The following is a 17,156-nucleotide window of genomic DNA, read 5'->3' on the forward strand; positions in this document are numbered from 1 at the left end:
CTGGTATTCCAAGGACTTCCACTCTGTGCCCAGTTCCCAAGTTGCAAGGCAACCAAAATGATCCTTAATTTTTGTTTTAGTCACTGATGTCCAAGTAACGGGCCCACTGCCCCCCTGGAGTCCTGTGGCTGCTGGTATTGTTGCCTTTAAGGCAATGTCTGGAAAATGAAGAGAGCGAATATTCTGAAAATGCTAATCATATTCACAAGTGCTTTCTGGACATTCCAGCCAGACTAACAGAAAATATATTCATCCTTCAAGGGCTTTGTCTTCATTGCTTGAAATACATCTGCCGGGTCGGACATGGGAGGAACATTGCCTTAATTATACAGAGGAGATTTCTGAGCTAGAGAACAGGAAACAGGTAATGGGCATAAATGAAACAATACCCAGCAAGAGAAAGCACTGGAAAACATTTCACATTAATCTGCTTTAAAATCTTTTTCTTTGCTCCTTCATCAGCCTTTTCCATCACCTGAAATTTGTTCCTTTGTACTTCAGTTTGCGTCTCCTGTATTTTGCCTTTTTTGTGTTTTCTTAAAGATTTTATTTATTTATTAGATTTATTTATTTATTTATTTATTTTATTTATTTGAGAGAGAGAGAGAGAGCATGAGCAGGGTGGTCAGAGGGAGAAACAGATCCCCTGCTGAGCAGGGAGCCTGTGGGACTCCAGGATTAGGACCTGAGCCGAGGGCAGTTGCCCAACCAATTGAGCCACCCAAGCCTCCTACTTTTTTGTATTAAGAATCAGGCTTAACTACCCTTATCTGGATGTCTGCTATGTGCCAGTCACTGAGCTGGGCACACCTTTTTTTTTTTTTTAATATTTTATTTATTTATTTGACAGAAGGAGAGGTCACAAGTAGGCAGAGAGGGGGAATCAGGCTCCCTGCTGAGCAGAGAGCCCCATGCGGGACTCAATCCCAGGACCCTGAGATCAGGACCTGAACCAAAGGCGGAGGCTCAACCCACTGAACCATCTAGGTGCCCCTGAGGTGGGCACACTTATATTTGTATCATTTAACAAGAAGAACAGCTGTGAGAGCAGCTGAGGTTTAAGGAGTTTGAATTCTTTGCCCAAAGTTACATGGCTGGAGCGCCAAGATAGGAACCCACGTTTCTGAGCTGTACAGCCCCATACATTTCCTTTACAGTGTCTAATGGTCCTGAACTCTGCTGTTAGTGAAAGGACCTAAAATATGTACATTTTCTCCCTTTCTGGATTATTGCAGTTTATCTTTGGAAAACAGATCATCAGAAATTTGAGCTCCAGGACCACATTATCTTGTGGCCTCCTAACATTGCCATTTAAAAGGAACTTCAAATGGGGTTTTAAAAGGAACACCCTCTGTGGAGGTAAATATTGTGTGTACTGGAGGATATGGCCGGAGCCTCACTTACTGCATCTTCTAGAATTCTCCTTGGAAAACTCACAGAGAAATTTCTCTCAGGAGTCCAGTACAAAGAGAGGGTATTTTGCAAGTAACTGATTTTATCGCATGCATACTAGCAATCATGTTAATAATGGTGCTCCGCCTCAAGGAACCAGAGTGTGGCCCATTTCTGGTAACTGAACCAATCCTTATGAAACTGATTTTAGGGACTGAGCCTAGTCTTGGCTTCAGCTTGGTATTCTACCTTTTTTTCCCTTGTATCTCATATGTACACATGTATGTGTGTGCATATAAACTGCTTCAAATATTTTAAGGATACGACATTTTATACTTATGCCTATAAAATAACTCAGTTACAATAAATATATCATGTTTATTAAATATATTATGAGTTACTATATTTATAGTAAATTATAAATATATTTATTAAATATAATGTATAACTTAGCTCTATATCTAAGATATACACACAGTACTTACATATATAAATATATAGAGAGATAAGTATTTCTTTCTTTCTTTTTTTAAGATTTTATTTATTTATTTGACAGAGACCTCAAGTAGGCAGAGAGACAGGCAGAGAGAGAGGCGGAAGCAGGCTCCCTACTGGGCAGAGAGCCGGATGTGGGGCTCTATCCCAGGACCCTGGGATCGTGACCTGAACTGAAGGCAGAGGCTTTAACTCACTGAGCCACCCAGGTGCTTCTAGATAAGTATTTCTATATATAGATACTCATTTTCAAATTACTGGTTCCACAGAGTTTAACACTTTATATGCTACCTTATACACTCAGTACTTGGCATGGATACATCTTATTTGCTCAGTTCATCTGTAAGTTTCTCGAGGATAAGGGCTTATGTTCAGTCAGGTCTCAGTAACACCCGACCATATGTTGTTTGATTTATTGTTGAGGGGGACAGGTCCATAATCCGACAAGAAAAGTGACTCCTCTCTTAACCCTGCCCTCATCCAGACCATCCTTTGTAATACTGGTCACACACAACCTGGGGCTGGGTTGGCCATGACGTTCATAGCTATTCTAGTTCTGTCTCCTTCACTTCGCAAAAGTCCACGGCCGCGTGGAAGCATCAGCCCATCTTGCTGACTTGTCATGTCCAAGCAACTCTTGTGGCGGAAACTCCCTTTCCCCCATCTCTCTTTAGATATGTACATGCTTTGACTTCAAAGCAATGGAGTGTGATTATATTCTATAAACCAAAGGGAAAAATAATTACCATTTTGTGTCCACCTTCATCAGACCACATCAATTCTACGTGGACGCATATGAAATCTTAAACAGGGAAGACTACTCACATTGCTGTGTGCACATTCCTGTTCGACCCCCCAGTATGATGAACTTACCAGCTTAGAAGGGATTGATATTTCAACAAGAAGCTTTTTGAAGTGTGGATAAGAGGAGGGGTAAAAGGGGCCCCTGGGTGGCTCAGTTGGTTGAACCTTTGACTCTTGTTTTCAGCTCAGGTCCTGATCTTTGGGTCATGGAATTGAGTCCCAAGTGGGGTTCCATGGTCAGTGGGGAGTCTGCTTGGAATTCCCTCCCTCCCCCTCCCCCTTTGCCCTTTCCCCTGCTCATGCTCGCACTCTCCCTGACTCTCAAAGAAATAAATAACATTTAAAAAGCAGGAGCGAGAAAAGCTGGGAAACTTTGTCCTTTGGTTTGACAAATTCTGGGACTGTAGCTACTACTTCATGCAGAAGAAATGGGCCAAATTCCAATGCGTTGTCTTTGATACATAATCCAAGTGACATTTAACATGTACCTACAGAGTGCAGTATTCCCTCCAAACCTCAATGATGTCTCCCACATATGTAATCACCTCACATTTATATAAATGAAAAAGACTCACATTGATACTAGCACACCTTTGTATAAAATGTTACTACATGTGGGCTCCAAGGGTGGCTCAGTTAAGTATCTGCCTTCAGCTCAGGTCATGCTCCCAGAATCCTGGGATGGAGCCCCGTATCCAGGTTGCTCCCTGCTCAGTAGGGAGTCTGCTGGTCCCTCCTCTTCTGCCTTCTCGTGGCTCATGCTCTCTTTCAATCTATCCCTTCCCCCCCCTTTTAAAGATTTTATTTATTTGAGACCAAGAGAGTGTGAGGGAATGAGTGAAAGGAAGAAGCAGACTCCTTGCTGAGCAGAGAGTCCAGCATGGGACTCGATCCCGGGACGTGGGATCATGACCTGAGGCAAATGCAGATGCTTAACCAATGGAGCCGCCCAGGTGTCCCAAGAAATTAAAACATTTTTGGTAGAAGACCTCCAATCCAAACCACACCCTTCTCCGACTTCTTAACTAGCAGATTTGCTGAGCCTGTTCCTGGCGACTCATCATGACTGTGAGTGGCTGGTGCTGGATCCTGGGTTACACAGTGGTTGCCTTTGAGGTTCCTTGGTTTGGGGCCTCTGGCTGCCCTGCTGAGTGACTCTGGATTCAGTGTTGAATTTTCTGTATTTTCTGTCCTCTCCCTGTGCTGACAGCGATCTTACTCAGTTCACAACCACAGTCCACTCTTTTGCTCACCACCAGTGATGTGGAAGTGGGGCAGGACGGAGGTGACCCCGGTTCCTGGAGATTAAGGATATCAGCTGTATGGCAGCCATTGATTGACCTCAATCTAATTCCTCTTTCTGTGGCCACCCCAGGCCTCCCCAGGCTGAAGGATCAGCAGACACCATATACATAGTCATACATAAATATACATTTGGAAACAAGGGGCAGATAGCCTACGGTGAATGCCCTCTGCCTCCAGAGTCCGTCACCTGTAGGTTGCAGGGGGAGAAAACAATCCTTTGTTGCCCGTCTAGAGAAACGTAGAGCAGGGCCAGACGAGTTCAGTTCCCTGGCCTTCAGTACCTCCGACCAGGGAAGAACCCCTGGTCATAAATCTCTGGGCCATTGCCACAATTGACAGGGGAGTTTTAGTGGCTGTTATTTCTCTCGTACAGTATTGTTTTTAGTGCTTGTTTAATCGTTGTTAATGTGAAATCATTTTTTTCTTGGACTTTGTAGCACTTTATGACAGCGGCCGCAGGTATCAGCAGCGTTCTTTACAAAAACAGTACAGGATTAGAGCCGTCGTGTGTCCGCCTTGCCCAGAGCAGATTCTCACTCAGATGTGTAAAGTTGATTTTGATTTGTCTTGATTTTGATTTTTCTCTCCCTGCTTCTGAAGACCTCTTTATAAATGCCACCTTGGTCCCCAAAGGAAGCCTCAAAAAAATGGACGTCCATTTCATGGGTTGTTTTTTTTTTTTTCTTTTTGCTAGAAAGTGGGGGGAAAAAAAAGAAAAGGTGGGACTTTATTTGTCATGATTGTGAAGAATCCTCACATCAGTTTTAAATACTTGGTTCCAAGAGTTCTCATACGAGCTACTGAGTTCCGTGAGTGATCCTACAAGGTTGAGTTCTGCATTTAAGTACCGTCTTCTCAGACGCTTCCATGACCCCCCGGGAGGTGAAGCCGGGTAGAGTGGTCTCCAGCTTCTGCTGCACGGGGAATTACAGAGGCAGACTTCTGTCTCCTCTCCCTGGACTGTGAGTTCCTCCAAGGGAGGGACTGTGTAACACCCAGACTGAAGGATCAGAAGGAAGAAATGGGCTCCTGTCCACTTGTAAGTTACCAGTCCATGTCAGCAGAATGCGTTCCTTAAAATATCTTTCTTAAAGTGTAACCACAATGATCTGTGATGTCAACTGTTACATCCGCCTGCCAGAGGGAAAGTGAAATCACGGCGTGGTTGCCAGACTCTTAAAAGGTAAAGGGGAGGGGACACCAAAAAGGCTCCGATCAGCTAAGGGCAGGCTTGAGGAGGTTCTACCCATTTTTCTTTCTCTCATCATGTGCCCGAATTCACTGTTCTTGTGAGAAAGCATGTGTCTCTAATGATGAACATTCTGGGTTGTGGGAAGTGTGGTTCATGAACAATGTGTGTCTTGTACTCCTTTACACACTCATCGGTAAGTCCGTGTAAATAGTTTCTGTGATGAGTAACTCGGTTTCTGAGATAAGTCCTTCCTTTTATTGCAGCTGATAACAGGATTATATGAGGTGGTAGGCTAACTAGCCAGAGGTTTTGATATATAATGGGAGTTATTACACTCATTCAGTCCCCCTTCTGGGCTCCCCAGATGCCACCCTAAGTTGTTTATTGACAGTATTGGTACCTGGAGAATTGACTCAGAAGCAGTGGATTATTTTTCCCCTCTTCCCCACCCCCCAATTCACCTATAACTGTTTTCCAAAGGAAAAATACCTTCAAAATTGGCAGGTTTTCTTATCTAGAGATAAGAATCATGTTGGTCATCAAATTTACCCCGTGCTTTTATTCACAGAGCTGCATACAAACTCTGTCACCCGAAGCATCGTGAAGCTGCATACTCACCAATTTCCAGATAACATGAAATACTACATAATCAATTATGGAAAATAATGAAATGGAATGTTGGCATGGGAAGCCCCCTCAGAGAGTGTTAAAACAAGGAAATCAATGGCTCAGGAGGAGTGTTAAAATTACAATCGGTCAAGAAGTCCTTACGAAGGGGCAGCCGTGGGTCCAGACCTGCCAGCGCACGTGGGAAGGGTCTGAGGCAGATTCTCCGGGTGTTTATTGTGGGGTAAAGTTGGTTGTTTATTCCACAAACACGGAAGGACAAGCAAGCAAGCTTATCTTGGGCTAGGTACCAAAGATACGTAGGTGCCAAGCAGAAACCTTGCAGAAGCTAATTCAGTCATTTGTTTTTTCTCTGAACAAGCATTTATAAAATGCATCTTTTTTTTGTTTTGGGGGGGTGCTGGGTGCTGTGGGGGGCACCGTGGTAGCTCCAGCCGCAGGTTTTGCCCCTATCCTCAAGGAGGGCGGACAGATGAACAAGCAGTTACGGTACTTGGGGAAAACAGGCAGAGCAAAGATCCTATGTTAGACACAAAGGAAGACATGATGACTTGAACAGTACAAAAAAGAAAAGCAAAAGGGAAGTGCTAATTATGGGAAATAGACATGTTCACCTGTTCTTGTAATTTCTGAAACAGCAGAGGAACCAGGAAATCACAGGTTTTAAAAGCCTGATTTCTTACTGCCTCTGGACGTAGGCAGCAGTGGCCGGAAGTGGGGATGAAAAAATATCCAGCCCCTTAGTAAGAAACTTACAGAGGATGCATCAGAGCAAAACTTTCATTTCTTCCTTGGCCATTGGCTGGCGTGCGCGCGCTCGCTCGCTCTCTCTCTCTCTCACACACACACACACACACACATCTACACACACAGACAGAGTTAGGCATAAGATCTGAAAACGATACACCTCATTCTTTTTCTGAACATGAGACACCTGGAAGTGTGTCTTCAATATCCCAAAAGAAAAGAAAGCCTGGAGAAGTCAGGTTGTCTTACAGTTGGAACACGGTTTGATGCTAGAGAACTGTTGACTATAGTATTTCTGTCCTGTTACGTATGAAAGTAAGGGACCATCATCTGCAGACGAAGAGGAAAAAGCCCTTAAAGAGAAAGTTCCCAAACTTCTGCTTCTTTTCATCTTCACTCCCTTTTCTCTCTTTCTGTGTGGCCAGCAGATAATCCCTTGGCTCTTTCAAAAATGGGAGCAATATATGCACTTTGAGGGATCTCTGTTCCCCCACCCATTTTGAAATTATGTGCAACATTAACATGTGTAACAGTTGTTTCTGGGGAGACAATCTCAGGGGGGAGTATTTTAGGTTCCCCTGAAAAGAGTGATAAATAACTAAAGCTTCATAGCTCGCTCGCTGTCTCTCACATACACACACCACACAGTCCCCAAAACCATAAAACATACCGTGGATAGAACCAAATTGTCATCACAGACTGATAAATTTGAAATAAGATGCTGAGCATGATTTTGTTGAAATGAGAGTATAACAAAACCCAGGAGAGCATAGTACACCTTGTTTTGAAATCTCCAGAAGCATCTGGAGAGACAGTTCCTGGAATGTCCCCTGGATGCTACAACATGTATAGTTCTGGGACATTTGGCCACAGATCCTTGTGACAATAGTTTGTGAAGAACAGTTAGGGAGGGGTCTGCATCAACTGCCGCCCAGAAGCTGACTTGTCATAGCACACAACACTGTGGAGATTCTCGGGTAGAGAAGAATGTGACCTCCTCCTGTCACTAAATCACGGTGTCATGTTTGGGTGGATATTGTCCACCCTGAGACTCATTTTCACGAGGTAGGCACTGCGTTTGTCCTGTTCACCATTATATCCCAGGTCTGGTACTCATAACCTGCCAAATAATCAGCTCTTAAAAATACCTATTCACTAGGATGAAGGAAATTCTTTTTTTTTTTTTTTTTTTTTAAGATTTAGTCATTTATTTTCTTTATAAGGAAGATTTTATTTATTTACTTACTTGAGAGAAATAGAGAGCAGGAGCATGGGGTAGAAGCAGAGGGAGGAAGAGAAGCAGACTCCCTGCTGAGCAGGGAGCCCAACACTGGCCTCAGCCCCAGAACCCTGGGATCATGACCTGAGCCAAAGGCAGAGACTTCATCAGAGCCACCCAGGGGCCCTTCATTTATTTTACAGAGACAGAGAGTAGGAGCGGGGGTGAGGGAGAAGAGGGAGAGAATCTTCGAGCAGACTCCCACTGAGCGCAGAGCCTGACTCAGGGATTGATCCCACAACGCATGAGATGACGACCTGAGCAAAAACCAAGAGTCGGCCCCTTACCCAGCCGAGCCACCCAGGCACCCAGGAATGAAATTCTTTTGGTCAGAACAGACTAAGTGGTTCCACATACTTGTGGTGGAGATGCTTGGGGATAGGTTTCCCTGACCAGAGCCTGATTGTAGTTTTGTGTAGTTGCAGTGCTACTGCTTTCCTCCACAGAATCAGTGAGGCCCATCAGGTGTGAGCTCTCTGTCTGTTATTTCTTCATTTGTGTCTTATTTCATCCTCACAAAAAGAATCTCCTATATTTTTAGGTGAGAAAGTAAGTCTTAGAGAATAAAGTAGTGTGACTAAGCTTTCAACGCTGGAAAGTATAGAACTGAGTCTTCAGTCCGTCTCTGTACCTTGGGTTCAGTGCGCCCTTGACTGTGTTCGCTTTATTACCTAGACTCATGCCAATCAAGTTCATCACAAGCTCACATCAGTACTAATGAATGTGTGAGTGGAAACTTCCTAAGAATCAGCCAGCTATCTGCAGTTCCTTTGAATGGCTACTTAAAAATGAATTTGTTAAAAGTAAGTCAAATTATCTTCAGTTAGAAGATTCTAGCACCTCCTGATGTAATTTGGAGACAGCCTAGAGCTTGACAGAGAGAAAGAAAATTTTTTAGGAATATCACTTGACCTCTCTGAGCCCTATTTTCTCATCTCTAAGTTGAATATAATGATACCAGTTTGGGTAGCTTCAAAGCCATATTCTTTTTTTTTTTTTTTAAAGATTTTATTTATTTATTTGACAGAGAGAGATCACAAGTAGACGGAGAGAGAGGCAGGCAGAGAGAGAGAGAGAGAGAGAGGGAAGCAGGCCCCCTGCTGAGCAGGGAGCCCGATGCGGGACTCTATCCCAGGACCCTGAGATCATGACCTGAGCCAAAGGCAGCGGCTTAATCCACTGAGCCACCCAGGCGCCCCTTCAAAGGCATATTCTATCAGCTAAATCCAAAGCAATACACAAAAACTCTCCAAAACTACTATGGAACATATCGATGTCAGGTGTTACTTTTATAAATACATAGTGTATAGTCTAAATATGGCCACCACATTAGGAACAATTGGATCTTTGGCTGGTAGATATTACAAAAGGAAGATCCTGCTGTTACAGGTAGCCATTGCAGTGGATCAGTATGGTCTTCGCATTCAGACCGTAGGTGGGAGAGGGGGTGTAGCTCAGTGGTAGAGCATTTGACTGCAGACCGTAGGTGGGTTTGTGAACTGTACGTGAAATTAGGATGGTTTTGTCACTGAAGAATGCCATCTCCTGGAGGACAAGATGAAAGAAGAATAAAATGTCCACTGGGATTCAGCATCTTTCATTTTAATCCACATGGCAGTCCTGTGAGGGAGGCAATGTTCTTGGTTCATTTTCCAGTTACAGAAGCCGAAGTTCAGAGAGTTTCTAGGAAAATCATCCAGATCATAAAGCAAATGTAAATGAGTCTCAAGACCATGATTGGTCATTATTCTGTTCAAACTCGGGCACAGTTTGGACTTCCAGTTAATCCAGATCCCAGATAATGGCAGTGTGTCTCTATCTTCCAAAGTCCTTTGTGCTGGCATGCTAATTGTCTTTTTTTTTTTTTTTTTTAAATTTGTTTGACAGAGAGATCACAAGTAGGCAGAGAGGCAGGCAGAGAGGCAGGAGGAAGCAGGCTCCCCACTGAGCAGAGAGCCCGATGCAGGGCTCTATTCCAGGACCCTGAGATCATGACCTGAGCCGAAGGCAGAGGTTCAACCCACTGAGCCACCCAAGCACCCCATGCTAATTGTCTTTTAAAGAAATCTTCTCAGTTTGGCAGCTTGCTACTATCAGTGTACTATTTTAGCTTTGTATCAATGTAGTAAACTCTAGATACGTAAACACAGGCTATTTGGGGTCATTCTAATGGGGTCTGCTGAGGACAGTGTGAGGCACCTGGACCTCCCACGAGCAAACTCTAATAGCTCTGTGAGCATTAGACAGAACGATCTAATGGAGGGCCTTTTCCTAGCAGCTCATTGATTACAAATACTACTCTTAAGTATTCATAGGTGGAAAAGTATTTGTCCAGATGAAAATAATGATTTTTAGGAGCAGCGATGTAAATTCTGAGCATTTGCACCATGGCGGCCATCGGTGGAGGGAGACCTCAAGCTTATAGTGAGTTCTCTTATGGAGAAAATTAAATAAAAACAAAAAATGGAGAGACTAACAGTGTCAGTTTTTTTTTTCTATTTTACAGGTTGATGACCAAATGAAGCTGCTTCAGAATTGCTGGAGTGAGCTCTTAATTCTCGACCACATTTACCGACAAGTGGTACACGGAAAGGAAGGATCCATCTTCCTGGTTACTGGGCAACAAGTGAGTATAGAGACCCCCCACCCCCCCAAAAATGTCTTTTTATTAAGCATGTTCAGAATGGCAGGAATTTAACTAGGTCAGAAGCACTCTGGTGCTTTGAAAGGAAAAGATTGGCTGCAAATAATTTAGAAAAGCTGACTTGGTGCACTCTGTTCCTACACTGATGATTACGGTTAAACTTGTAAAAGCAAACATAATCACAGACATTCTGCTGCTTTCACTCTGCTGGGATTGGAAGTTGTGCTTTGAAGGCTCAAAACAACTGTTAAATCAGAATTAATGATGAGTACCCAGCCATCTTTCCTCGGATTTCTGCGTTCATCTACACACTTGTTTTGTCAGTTACTAAAAAAAAAAGCTTATACCTTGCGGAATCCTTACTGTTTTGGCATCATAGTGGTGGAAGAGACTGATTCAGACATCGTACATAAATATTGGCATAAAGGCATGCGAGGGAAAAGGGCCAGGAGTTCCAGTTTTTAGGAGCTACCGTCATTCCAAAGGAAGATGGAAAAAATTGCTGTGCATCCCTACTCCTTTCTGAATAGATACTCGGTGGGTCCACAGATATTTATTGGACATCCGACAGCATGCTAGCCACTAGTGGAGGGCAGTGGCATGCATTAGAGACCCTGTCCTCATGACGCTTGACATTGTAGCAGGGAGAAGCTGACCATAATGAATCTTCATGTAACATTTATGTATATGACAAACGTATGATGTATTAGAGGTCAAAGTGCTTGTCGAATAAAAGAAGAAAGAAGAGGACGTGCTATGCAAAGGAGAATGCACACGTATCCAGGGGGTACTTGGCAGCCCGACCCAAGGATTGCCGTGTTCAGTACGAGCGGCTGGGTTTGGTCTTTAATGAGAAGGTGATGTTTAGCAAAGACTCAAAGGAGGAGAGATTGTTGTTGCCTTCACCAATATCTGGGGAACGGAAAGTACTTAATGGACCTAAGTCCAACTTCATAGGATTTTGGCATGTCCCTCCCAGTCCTTAGCCTTCCTTCAGTAACTGATGTGTTATTAAAATAAATGCATGGAACACCTTGATTCCCTAAGTCCATTGGGTCATTCCTATTCAGGCCTCGCTGCAGCGTTCCGCAGCGTTTCCGGACTTAGTTGCCCAGGCCCCGTGATCTTTTACGTGCAGCCATAAATGTTTATGTGCTGTGAAACCACAGCAGTGCATATTTGAAAATGAAAGGCTGTCTCCACGCCATTTGCTGTATTATTCATAAATCACCTTTTCCCAATCAAATTAAAGGCAAGCACTATTTCAGAGTTTTTGCAAATTGGATCAATTCAACCATCTCCATCACTATCTGGTCCCCGCTTTCTGTACATCTCGTGAGAAAAGCCTTCCAGGCGAGCAAATAAAGTCTCATGGGCTTGACTTTCTGGGCTTTTAAATTTGCGTTGAACATTTTTGTCCGGGGACCCAGGGTTTTGGAGGACATGTACCCATTTCTAGAGTTTCCTCACTGGGTAGGCCTCCAGCTCTCTCTCCACCCCCTTCCCCGTTTCCCCCTCCCCTCCCTACCCAACGAGGAACTGCATTAGAAGGAACCTCAGCCCACAAATTAATTTGATTTCATTTCCTTCTGAGTTTCAGAAATCAAATGGGTTTGTACTGTTCTTTCTCAAAGCACTTTCATTCTTGCTCTTTAGAAATACTCCTTATTTCACATTTCATTTTGCCTTAAGTGCTGCCCCTGGGTAAAGGTAATTACCATTTAAAAAGTAGGGAAAGTGCATTTCTTGTCTCTGATTTTCAAAACCAAGAACAGTCAGAAATAGATGGTATTTATCATCTTAAGTATCAATTACTGCTGCTTCATGTTTTGCCCTCACAACCGAACACCGAACTCCCTGGCGAAGAGCTAGTTCTTCCCGTCTCACCTTTCCTGCCACCCAGAGTCTTCTAGCTGCCTCCTCTGCCCTCGTGAAGTGAGTCACCTTTCTGTCAAAGCCCTCCCCTACCCCTTTGCATCCAATCAATGCAGACCTTTGTAATGATTCATTATAACCAAATACTCTTAATTTGTGAAAATTATGGAACAAACCTTGTATTTTCTATTGTGGAATAGGCTAAACATTTTGAATCTATCTCTGGGCTTCCTGCAATTTCTTATTTATTTTTCTTAAGGATTTGATTGGCTTTATTAAGTGGTTCATGGATTGGGTAGCATTCAGTTAGGAAGTAGAGAGACGCTCTGGCAGTTTCTTTAGTTCTTTCTTGGAGGGGAGGGGCGGGAGGGAGGGAATCGTAAGCGGGCTAGGTGTTCTGACCCTGAAATCAAGACCTGAGCCTCTGTCAAGAGTTGAAAGCTTAACCTCCCCCAACCCCGATAGTCACCCAGGTGCCCCAACCTGCAATTTCTTAAAGCAAAAGAAGTGCTGTGAAGGAAGACCCTTGGAAAGCGTGTGACCTTTGCAACAGAATGAGGAAGATATTTTAATGTGGACTCATAGACAGATTTTTACATCTATATAGCGCCTGTTTAGTGCTGAATATGTTAGGTGCCTGAAAAGTATCAGCTGATGGTCCAGAGTAGAATTGCCCTATCGTGACCTACGAGCTGAATTAAAACAAGTTAACTTGGACTCAACACCCAGAGCACGCTTCCCCACCATCTCATCTCTATTTTCTTACACCTTCCCATTTCCGGTCGTGGGGCTGAGACCCCAGTACTGGTCTGGCACTAAGAAGTTACTTTCTCCGGCAGTGGGCATGTTCTGCTTCCCACCCTGAGATGCAGAGAGATAGGTGAAAATGTGATGTATAATTTCCTTAGAACAGTAAATACCTCCCTGACGGCAAGTGTGGGAAAACCTAGATGTTTTTGTTAAAACAATAATAGATCATTTGGTGTATGCTAATTTTAGGACGATTGTTACAATAATGATGAAAGGAAGGACTACAGGAAGCATAAGAGTAGAGCAATATTCTGAGGGGAGAGGAAATGATTTTTCTTTTAAAATTTTATTTATTTGAATAAATAAAAGAGCAAACGAGCAGGAAGAGGAGCAGAGGGAGAGGGGCAAGCAGACCACGCTGAGCGTGGAGCCCAGCATGAGACTTGATCTCAGGACCCCAAGATCATGACCTGAGCTGAAACCAGGAGTTGGACGCCCAACAGACTGAGCCACCCAGGCATCCCCAGGGTGAACACTTTTTTTTTTTTTTTTTAGCATGATTTTAAAAGGAAAATATATGGAGGTAGTTGAAGAAAGCAAAAAGAGGGAACTTAACCCTTTTTTAGTATATGATCTAATAACAGTCAAGCTCCTGGCAGAGTATATTTTCATTACTAGTATATGGCTATTTGCTGTCTGGTATGAAAATGTTGAGTGTGTGTGTTAACACACTTTAGTCTAGTTGAGAATTGAACTGACTGGTGTTTGAGTTCCTGTTCCAAAATTTACTAGCTATACCATCTTGGGGAACTCCCCTTATCATTCAAGTTTCAGTTTCTTCACTTATCCAGGGGGGATTGTAGGGGAATCTGTGTCAGAAAATTGCAGTAGGAATTACAAGAAATAGTTCTGTAAAGTACGGACATGAAAATTTCAGGGTATCAAAACTGTGAACAGGAGGCTGATAGGAGGTCAACAGCCCTGTGAAGAAAGTACTCCTTATTATTAAGAGCATCGCCATTTTACAGATGAGTAACTGAGACAGAGAGAGGTGAAGCAGTTGATGCGAAGTCAAAATACAACTAATAAAAGCAGTAGAATGTTCTGATCTAGGCAGTCTGGTGCCGAAGTTTGTGTTCTTTTTTTTTTTTTAAGATTTTATATATTTATTTAGGAGACAGAGAAAGAGTGAGGGGAGGAGCAGAGGGTGAAGGACCAGCAGACTCCCTGCTGAGCATAGAACCTGACACAGGGCTCGATCTCCCGTCCCTGAGATTATGATCTGAGCAGAAATCAGAAGTTGACGATCAGTCAGCTGAGCCACCCAGGCGCCCCAGAGTTTGTTCCATTTTTTTTTTTTTTTTTTTTTTTTTTTACTTTTCAGGGTTCCAGAATTCCAGAATTCATTGTTCATACACCATACCATACCAGTGCTCCAGGCAATATGTGCCCTCATAATACCCACCCCCAGGCTCACCCAACCCCCCACGCCCCAAGAATTTGTGTTCTTAACCAACATACCATACTGCTTTTCTGTATATCTCACAGATGCTACAAAGTCTTCGTGTATAATTTCTGTGCATGACAGCTTCTGTGAAACTTCCAAGCAAGACACTCATTTCTTCTTTATGAGCCTAAATATATAAATGGCTTTGTTTTACTTATAAATTTCTTGGTGTGGCATTGTTATCACATTGTAAAAATAAATTTAGATCATCAGAAACATTTTAATGTGATTATTATGTACCATTATAAAATTATTTCAGCATTAAGAAAATGCTAGAAAGAAGAAAAAGGGTCACTCAATGTTACCACTCTAAATCAACTGCTTTTGTTGCGTTTTCTTCCTAAATGCGGCATTTTCTTAATTTTCTAAAGGAAACAATTCCTCTGCCACCAAAACACATTGACCTACTACCACAGATTTGTGCAGAAATGTGAACTTTGAAACAGTGATAGATGCCTCAAGTCATGATGTTGATATTATTTTGAAAAAAAATTAAACAGCATTCTTCCAACGAAGTGTGTAAAATAACCCTATGGACAGCTTAACACTCACCTACAGGAGAAAAACAGCTTGATTCACTTAATTTAAAAACATTCACGAAGACCTGATAATTGAAGGAAAATCAAAAATGGGGGGGTGGAATTAGACAGCGTCCCGCCCTCGCTGGTGATAAGAGTTGTAATTTATCGTCTAATGACACTGATGACTAAGCCTCGCAGAGGGCTTTGCACTGTGCACTTTCACAGGTAAGCCGCGTGACATGGGTTCAGATAAGATGGGAGGAAGGTTCAGAGGAGGAAGTGCAAAGGGAGTCAGATGGGCATGTGAAGCTGTCCAGATTCCACTTCTAGAAGGAAGTGCCTTATTTCTCAAGTGACTGTATTTGACCAAACTCCTTCACAGGTTGAGACAGACACCTGCAAATCCTCCCAGGGTTAGAGGAGCAGTGACAAGGAATTTCTGGATAAAACTTCAACTAAACTAACTAAACATTAACTAGCTAAAATCCATCACCTTTTTCAGCCTCAACTAGAAGAAATACGGTACTCCCAAATTACTTGGTAGAAAGTTCCAGGTTTGGGGCGCCTGGGTGGCGCAGTCATTTTGGTGCCTGCCTGCCTTCAGTTCAGGTCATGATCCAGGGGCCCTGGGATCGAGCCCCACAGCATGGGGCTCCTCGCTGGGGAGCCTGCTTCTCCCTCTGCCTCTGCCTGCTGCTCCCCTGCTTGTGCATGGTCTCTCTCTCTCTCTCTCTCTCTCTCAGATAAGTAAAATTCAAAAAAAAATTTCCTGCTTTGCTTACAGAATTTTCTCAGCTGCTCCATGATGAGTTCTTCTAGAACAAATGAAAATGTTTATGATGAGTATTTTAAGACTAATAAATAGTAGTACTCAATACGTCTCCATCTGTACCACCAGGACTGTAGTCCTCACACACAAGCGACCCAGGCAGCAATTCTGTGTCAGCCTGAGCATGCATATGGCATCTACACAGTGCTTTATAGCATCTCTGCTAGACAGGCTAAGGAATGCAAGGCCCCACCTGCTCCTTGTTCCAATATTCTGGCATTTTCCTCCTGAATGCTGCTCATGGTAAATGCATTTGTTACAATAGACAAGGAAGAAAAGGACTAGACTGGTTTTAAATGAAGGGGATCTCCAGGAAACTGGTGCTTGGAGCTTGAAGAGGGAAAGGAAAAAGTTGGATAAAATAGCACAACTTTTTCAAAAGTCCCATGGCTAACAAGTTACCTAGCACATTATGTTCACTAAATAAATGTCTGCAGAATTGAGTGTCTTTATAGTTCACTGAGAATTAGAGCAATTGAAAGAATTCGACTTCAGGGCACCTGGGTGAAGGTTCAGTGTCTGCCTTCAGCTCAGGTCACGATCCTGGCATCCTGGGATCAAGCCCCATGTCCAGCTCCCTGCTCAGTGAGGAGGCTGCTTCTCCCTCTCCCTCTGCTACTCTCCCCTCTCCGTCTACCACTCCCCTGCTTGTGCTCTTTCTGTCTCTCTCTTCCTCAGTCTCTGTCTCTATATGTTTCTCAAATGAATAAATAAAATCTTTAAAACAGTTAGTAGTAATAATAATAATAAAAAAGAATCCCACTGCAAAGAACAGCCCAGGGCACCGCTACCTAGTATTGAAATGAGGATTTGGTGATTCACACCAAATTTCTTACTTAAACCTAAGGTCAGCTATCATGCATTCATTTTGTCTTTTTAATCAGCCATCTATATAAGCATATGTTAAATCTTGTTAAGCAAAAAGAGAGTAATGATTATTGTAATAATTAGTGTTAATATTATCATAACATCTGGATTATAAAATGAATTCTATATCTTTAACATCTTAAAATTAAGAGAAGAATTTGTTTCTATCCAGTATTTTAAAAATACATGTACATAAAACCTATCTGTGTATATATATACTTACATACACATATAAAATAACAATGGAGTACTTTGAAGTGGGATTGCTTTTAGTATTTGCATATTGTAGCTAATTAACAGCCACTGTAACATCATCCTAAGG

The 17,156-nt window shown here is 42.8% G+C and overlaps 1 protein-coding gene across 8 annotated transcripts in view; it reads left to right on the plus strand.

Moving 5' to 3' along the window:
* The window catches only part of NR5A2 (nuclear receptor subfamily 5 group A member 2), a 151,091-nt gene that overhangs the window by 79,349 nt on the left and 54,586 nt on the right, over positions 1 to 17,156 (plus strand). For all 8 annotated transcript variants that reach the window (XM_032318689.1, XM_032318691.1, XM_032318690.1 and 5 more), the window contains one exon: positions 10,348 to 10,467. In XM_032318689.1, the coding sequence (XP_032174580.1) occupies positions 10,348 to 10,467 (120 nt within the window). The remainder of the gene's footprint in view (positions 1 to 10,347; positions 10,468 to 17,156) is intronic.

The sequence above is a fragment of the Mustela erminea genome, chromosome 17, assembly GCF_009829155.1.
Source record: "Mustela erminea isolate mMusErm1 chromosome 17, mMusErm1.Pri, whole genome shotgun sequence".
Classification (NCBI taxonomy): Eukaryota; Metazoa; Chordata; class Mammalia; order Carnivora; family Mustelidae; genus Mustela; species Mustela erminea.